The sequence below is a fragment of the Penaeus japonicus genome, unplaced genomic scaffold (genome assembly GCF_977035675.1).
Source record: "Penaeus japonicus unplaced genomic scaffold, GWHDUDI00000001_assembly GWHDUDI00000020, whole genome shotgun sequence".
Lineage (NCBI taxonomy): Eukaryota > Metazoa > Arthropoda > Malacostraca > Decapoda > Penaeidae > Penaeus > Penaeus japonicus.
The window spans coordinates 24,443,366-24,450,681 of NW_028234422.1; the positions used below are offsets into that span (position 1 = coordinate 24,443,366).

Consider the following 7,316-nt stretch of genomic DNA (forward strand, 5'->3'; position numbering starts at 1 on the left):
GGGGAGAGAGAGATAGAGGGAGGAGGAGAGAGAGAAGGGGAGGAGGAGGAGAGAGAGATAGAGGGAGGAGGAGAGAGAGAAGGGGAGGAGGAGGAGAGAGAGAAGGGAGAGAGAGAGGAGGATAGTACGGTTTGAGGAGGACAGGGAACAAATATACGGAGAGAGAGAGGAGCGAGGAGAGAGAGAGGAGGGGGGAGGAGAGAGAGAGAAGGGGAAGGGAGAGAGAAGGAGAGGAGGGAGAGAAGAGATTTAATTAGGAGGGATTTTATTTGAGGAGAGAGAGAAGGGAGGGAGAGAGAGGGGAGGAGGGGAGAGAGAGGGAGAGGGAGAGAGAAGGGGGAGGAAGAGAGAGGAGGAAGGAGCGAGAAGGAGGGGAGGAGAGAGGAGGAGGGAAGGAGAGAGAAGGAGGAGGGGAGAAAGAGAGAGAAGGGAGGGGGAGGGAGAGAGGAGGTGGAAGGGAGAGAGAAGGAGGTGGAAGGGAGAGAGAAGGAGGTGGAAGGGAGAGAGAAGGAGGTGGAAGGGAGAGAGAAGGAGGTGGAAGGGAGAGAGAAGGAGGTGGAAGGGAGAGAGAAGGAGGTGGAAGGGAGAGAGAAGGAGGTGGAAGGGAGAGAGAAGGAGGTGGAAGGGAGAGAGAAGGAGGTGGAAGGGAGAGAGAAGGAGGTGGAAGGGAGAGAGAAGGTGAAAGGGAGATAAGGAGGAAGAGAGTGGGAGGGAGGATGGAAGATGAAGGGAGGAAAGTAGGGAAGGAAGGGAGAGGGATAAGAGGAGGAGGTGGTAGGAAGGAAGGGAGGGGAGGGCGATTGAGGCAGAGAGGGGGAGGAAAAGAGGGGAGGGGAGGGGAGGGGAGGGGAGGGGAGGGGAGGGGAGCGGGGAGGGGAGATATGAATGGAAGGAGAGGAGGGAGGAATACAGGGAGTGGAGGGAGGGGAAGGAAAGGGAGAAGGGAGAAAAGAGAAGGGAGAGTGAGGAGGGGGGTGGAGGGAGAAGAAGCTGGAGGACGGGAGGGAGAGGTAGAAGGGGATGGGGAGGGAGGAGGGAGAGGTAGGAGGGGATGGGGAGGGAGGAGGGAGAGGTAGGAGGGGATAAGGAGGGAGGAGGGGGGATGGAGGAGAGGAGGGGGGAGGGGGGACTAAGGAGGGGAGGTGAGAAGAGGGAGAGTGAGTGAGAAATGAGTGAGATAGAGTGAGTGATGTGAGTGAGAGTGTGAGTGAGTGAGTGAGTGAGTGAGTGAGAGAGTGAGTGAGTGAGTGAGTGAGTGAGTGTGAGTGAGTGAGTGAGAGTGAGTGAGTGAGTGAGTGTGAGTGAGTGAGTGAGTGAGTGAGTGAGTGAGAGTGAGTGAGTGAGTGTGAGTGAGTGAGTGTGAGTGAGTGAGTGAGTGAGTGAGTGAGTGAGTGAGTGAGTGAGTGTGAGTGAGTGAGTGAGTGAGTGAGTGAGTGAGTGAGTGAGTGTGAGTGAGTGAGTGAGTGAGTGAGTGAGTGAGTGTGAGTGAGTGTGTGTGAGTGAGTGAGTGTGAGTGAGTGAGTGAGTGAGTGAGTGTGTGAGTGAGTGAGTGAGTGAGTGTGAGTGAGTGAGTGAGTGAGTGAGTGAGTGAGTGAGTGAGTGAGTGAGTGTGAGTGAGTGAGTGAGTGTGAGTGAGTGAGTGAGTGTGAGTGAGTGTGAGTGAGTGAGTGAGTGAGTGTGAGTGAGTGAGTGAGTGAGTGAGTGAGTGAGTGAGTGTGAGTGAGTGAGTGAGTGAGTGTGAGTGAGTGAGTGAGTGTGAGTGAGTGAGTGAGTGTGAGTGAGTGAGTGAGTGAGTGAGTGAGTGAGTGAGTGAGTGTGAGTGAGTGTGAGTGAGTGAGTGAGTGAGTGAGTGTGAGGCACGGCGGGAATAAAGGGCGTGTGCGGGAGACAGAACGTTCGTGCGTGAATCAATCAGACTGAGCATGTGTTTTTCGCAGCTACAAGTGCGCGCGCGTGTACATGTGTACATGTTCCCGAATACGCACAGGAAACGGCAGCCGCGACCTTGCTACCATGTGACCTAGCGCATTCGAGGCTCAAGGTCGCCCTGACAACCAGGGTGCGGGTGCCTCAACCTGTGCGGGTGCGCCTGGCTGGCATCAGGCATTTTACGATCTCGCTATTGGGTTAAAGAGCTCGCATTTGCATTCCTTATGACCAACCTCCCCCCCCCCCAAACAACTCTTCACCGTAGGTCTCCTTACCAATGAAACTTACCCATCAGTAAGGTTCTGGTACATGGCATTTTTTCACCATGATTGCATTGCCAGATGTAGAACATAACTCGATACACTGATAAAAACAGTCACAAAAACCGAACGAAAACGTGCAACAGCAAACACTGACATACAACCAAACAAACAAAATGTGTAGACAATTGCCGCGTCGAGTTACGGTCGCAATTTGTAAGCAGCTTTCGACCTTAGAGTTAAGTGCCAGAGAGGTTCGTATTCGCTGCCGCCTGTCACGTACTCGCACCATGTGGCCGCCATGCCTCCCCTCCCCTCCCCTCCCCTCCCTTCCCCCACTCCCCTCGCCGTCCTCAGATCTTTAAATATCGTAGACTTGCCAGCTTCGCACTGTCCATTTCCCTCACCCCGCTCTCGTAAAAAAAAACACCGTTCAATATTCAATATTTTCCACATCTTCATCTTAAATATTTCTTCCTGGCTTCCCGCAGCTGCCTCTCTTCACCTTCCCGCCGTGCATCTCCACTTCCGCAAACCCTACTCAACTTCCGGAACTCTTTTGTCATGCGCCATCGTCAATCCTTCCCTCACACACAACTCTCTGTTGTCACGTCCTACCCAAGTTCAACAGATGCCTTACAAACACAAGGCCCTGACACATATTTTATTCTTGCCCCTTAAACATACACGGTACCCCTGAGACGGAGCAGAAACTCCACTATAATAATCACCATTAATCCCTTGACGCCAAGAACATGGACTGTCTGCAATGCTTTTGTTTATTTTATTTGTTCTTGATACATAGATGGCCTGACAAACGCTTATCTATCAAGAAGTCCATTCCTAGGCCTTCTGACCTCACCTTTTTCACCCTTTTCCTTGAATTATAATAATATCATTATCGTTGCTGAGAATTATCATTACCATCCTAATAATAATCAGCATTATAATATGAATGACAATAATAGCAAGAAAATAAAACAAAATCTTTGCTCAAAATTCAAGGAAGGGGGTAAACATGTAAGGTCATGTGTCCTTGCTGACTAAGCCCTCCTAGTGTTATCTATGTGTAAAAGATATCTTAAAAAACCCACACTGGACAACGCCCAGTGTACATGCACTCCCACTATCAATGGGATAAAATCCTCAAGACTTCTGGCATCAATGGGTTAAAATCCACCAGACTCCCAGCATCAATGGCTTAAAATCCACCAGACTCCCAGCATCAATGGCTTAAAATCCACCAGACTCCCAGCATCAATGGCTTAAAATCCACCAGACTCCCAGTATCAATGGCTTAAAATCCACCAGACTCCCAGCATCAATGGCTTAAAATCCACCAGACTCCCAGCATCAATGGCTTAAAATCCACCAGACTCCCAGCATCAATGGCTTAAAATCCACCAGACTCCCAGCATCAATGGCTTAAAATCCACCAGACTCCCAGCATCAATGGCTTAAAATCCACCAGACTCCCAGCATCAATGGCTTAAAATCCACCAGACTCCCAGCATCAATGGCTTAAAATCCACCAGACTCCCTGCATCAATGGCTTAAAATCCACCAGACTCCTAGCATCAATGTCATATTCCTCCTTACCATTCACCACTTCACATCACACAATCCCCTTCTTCTAATTCAAACTATCTCTATAATGTTTTATTTCATACACTGAGTACAATCTCATTCCTTATATAATTTGTTACTGATGCTTTACTTGAATGCACTTCTCTTAATCAATTAGGCCATGCCACTTAACTTAATCAATTGTTTACATTGTGTTTCATTCTAAAGATTAATCTTTTACTAACAACTACATCAGTCCTAGTTATATGCACTTTCCTTTCCTAACAAATAATTACTATTTGTACTCAACTGCCATCTCCATTTATACATTCTCTTTTTGCAACACAACTCTGAATCAAAGGTAGTTAAATATTAGTATTAACAGTTTGAAGACTATTTCTCTACAAAATAAACACCTTTTAATAATTTGTATTTAACTACTGTTTGTATATATGCTCATAGTATTGTGTGTATAATACAACACCAAAATGGATAATGTTATACGCATGTTGCAATCTAAGCCTCCAAATCCATGCTTAATCTTATCTTCTTGAGCTTGGCATGAACCTTTTGAAAAAATCTCAAACTTTCAGATTAGTATAAAATCAGTATCTTCAACAGTTGCAATTCAATATTCATTCTATGATCGTCCTTGAGTTTCATCTTATGTATATTATTTAAAAAAAAAAAGAAAAAAAAGAGTCAAGGCACATCCACCAATGCTTAACCATTGCAATTAGTTCAACTAAACAGAAGAATTATCTAGGAACCAATGCAGTCAATGTTAACCTAAAACTATTACATTACTGTATCCTTGAAACACCAGAAACACACTTGCAATAACATAAATGTGATAATTTTGGAATTGTGAGTATCACATTATCATATTTTACAATAAGTCAAAACTTTACTCATAAACCTACTTCCTACAATAAATCAAAACTTTACACATGACCCACTTCCAAGTTATCATATGAAAACTATATATATCAAACTATACTACTTTATCATATACAGCATGAGCTATTTAACAAAACAAAACAATTTAGATTAACATAAACCAAACAAAAACAAAAAAAATAGGAACAATTCATCACACAACTACTACAGAATTCATGTTGTCAAAAGTTTTGCAGTTTGAAGACGCTCTGGACACAAAAAGGGCCAGGATACAAAGAACTATTTAGGTTTAAATCTTATAGAGCTTCAGCATCGAAGTAACAGCATAAAAAGATTACAACTGTGACTAGTAATATGAAACATTATAACTGCACATACCCTTAAGTTAATTACCCAAGAAACCATACATATTCTCTCCTTTTCCTTTTCTTCTTTCCAAGTAGCATTTAAACAAAAGTAAAATGATTTATACAAAGATATGAATAACATATGTGACATCATGACTATGCGAAGTCTGGACACCTATCCGAAATTTATTCCAAATATCATCAGAAGGAACAGTAACCTTCCTCCTTTGATTTTGTTTGTGGTTTAATAACTTAAAAACACTCACTGATCTTCATTAGATATATACATTACAAAAGGTAGATTTCAAATTTCAAATATATGCTGAAAAAATACTGTATGGTAGAAAAAAAATCTTACACAATTATATTCCTAATTACATTATCTAAAAATAACGCTTGATAAATTATCGAAACTATACTAAGTTCACCACACGAGTATATCAACATCCGACACAACAAATACCTTGGACGAAAAAGAACAAACATCCTCAACGCACTAAACATTCTCACATACAATCCCCATTCGTACCTGGTGATGCAACCTGCACATTGCCACTGTCCTCTGGCACTTCCTCCTGAACAAAGCTTAGAAATGACACTGGTGCCATTTCTGCTACCTTTTCATGAATTACCACAAAACTAATGATCAAGTTCAGACTCAAGCCACCTCATCACTCAAGTCTAGTGCCAATGGAACAACTGAGCCATCACACTTCGACACCAGCAGCGCCCAGGGGCCCTGATAACAACACCTTTACAAAAGGGGGTGTGGCTCATAAATCTCAAATCCATTTAATACACCTGAGATTTTTTTTTTTATTAATGAGACACTCTACACATACACACACACATATGAGCAAGTACACACGTCTCAGTCAAGCGTTCCTTGTGCCTTACAGCACCTTTAAACTCATAGCATTATATCAGCTGACCTCTGGCACACATACTCTCCCAAGCATGAAGTCTCAAGACCTGCTCCTCAACTACAACCTTTTTACGATCCTCATAGCTCTTTCCTCCTAATACCGCCCATGAGCCTGTAAATCCCACGCCAGACTCTACCATGCACCGGCAATACGTCCCGAAATATCCTTTGATTATGGTTATCATAGATTAAACATCCGTTGTTGCCCTTATCAGTTGCACCGCCCAGCAAGGGAGCAGGAAAATCCTTCTTCTCTACTCACCTTCTTTCTCGCCCTTTCCGGACATTTTCTCCTTTCGTTGACGAGTTCGTTGTCTTCTTCTGAATTGTCCTTTATCACGGCTACGTTCCCATCGTGCCTAATCCCACGGGAAAGAAGTAAGAGCAGAGAGAAGAGGAGAGCTACACCTCAAAACAACTCGATGTTTTGAGAATTGATTGGACACCGCGCGCCATCTCTTGAGCCATCGAGGAACTAACGCCCAATTTCATTCATAGATTTATAAAATCATTTCCATCCTTCTTCTTGTTGAATAGGAATAAATCATTTTTGGAATTGAGAAAGAGAGGCTAACCAGAGGAATGAAACGTAAAAACGGCAACAGAAGGGAAACATGGAGAAACTAACGCCCAACTTCTTTCACAAATTTACAAAATTCATGCCAGTCCTTCACACCTTGATATAAAAAGGTATCACTTCAAAGAAACATTAATCGCAGGAGAAAAAAAAAGAAACTACATATGGGAACACAAAAACAGCCCCGCCCGCATCAGGGAGGGAGGGAAACCAGAGCTTTGATCAATGGCGCGCTCTCACCCCAACCTGTGCCTCTTGTGTTTCAATTGGGAGGCTTATCTTTCACAATATTGCATGCGAGGAAACACCAAGGATGAGGAAGAGGAGGAGGAGGAGGAGGAGGGTTGTTAGAACAGGATGCCGGTGGGTTGTGATTCCTCTTAATTAAACGGGTATTCGTCAGAAAATCGAATTGTTTAAGTAGTAACTGAAGGATTGCAGTTATACGGGAATATAAGGGAAATACGGTAGTCTATAATTAGGGCGGATTTATATACTATTACAGCAAAAAAATAAAAAAGGAAATTAGTTTTGGGACAACGTTGGTGGTTTTCGTGAACATAATAATAATGATGACAATAAAAACTAAACGTTTATCATATCTGATCACTTATCGTTGCTTAATAAACAGAACTGGCTTTGTCTTATCAGATTTGTTGCTCACATTTCACCGCTTGTTATTTTTTGTGTTTTCAGTGTTATCTAACTGTTTGCTGCCATCTGTGTGTCTATTACTGTTGTAAATAATAATAAAAATAAGCTTTACATATCATGACTGGTCACATATAGTCATTATTGAGCACGTGACTGAC

The 7,316-nt window shown here is 43.5% G+C and overlaps 1 protein-coding gene across 3 annotated transcripts in view; it reads right to left on the reverse strand.

Moving 5' to 3' along the window:
* The window catches only part of LOC122251804 (rap guanine nucleotide exchange factor 1), a 140,602-nt gene extending 134,229 nt beyond the window's left edge, over positions 1-6,373 (reverse strand). Inside the window, exon 1 of one of the 3 annotated variants that reach the window (XM_086548177.1) lies at positions 6,190-6,373. In XM_086548177.1, coding sequence (XP_086404303.1) covers positions 6,190-6,214 — 25 coding nt within the window. In that variant the 5' untranslated portion in view covers positions 6,215-6,373. Of the gene's footprint in view, positions 1-5,531; positions 5,692-6,189 lie in introns of those variants that run through there. The other 2 variants (XM_086548180.1, XM_086548175.1) reach the window with 2 other exon arrangements.
* Positions 6,374-7,316: the final 943 nt, after the last annotated feature.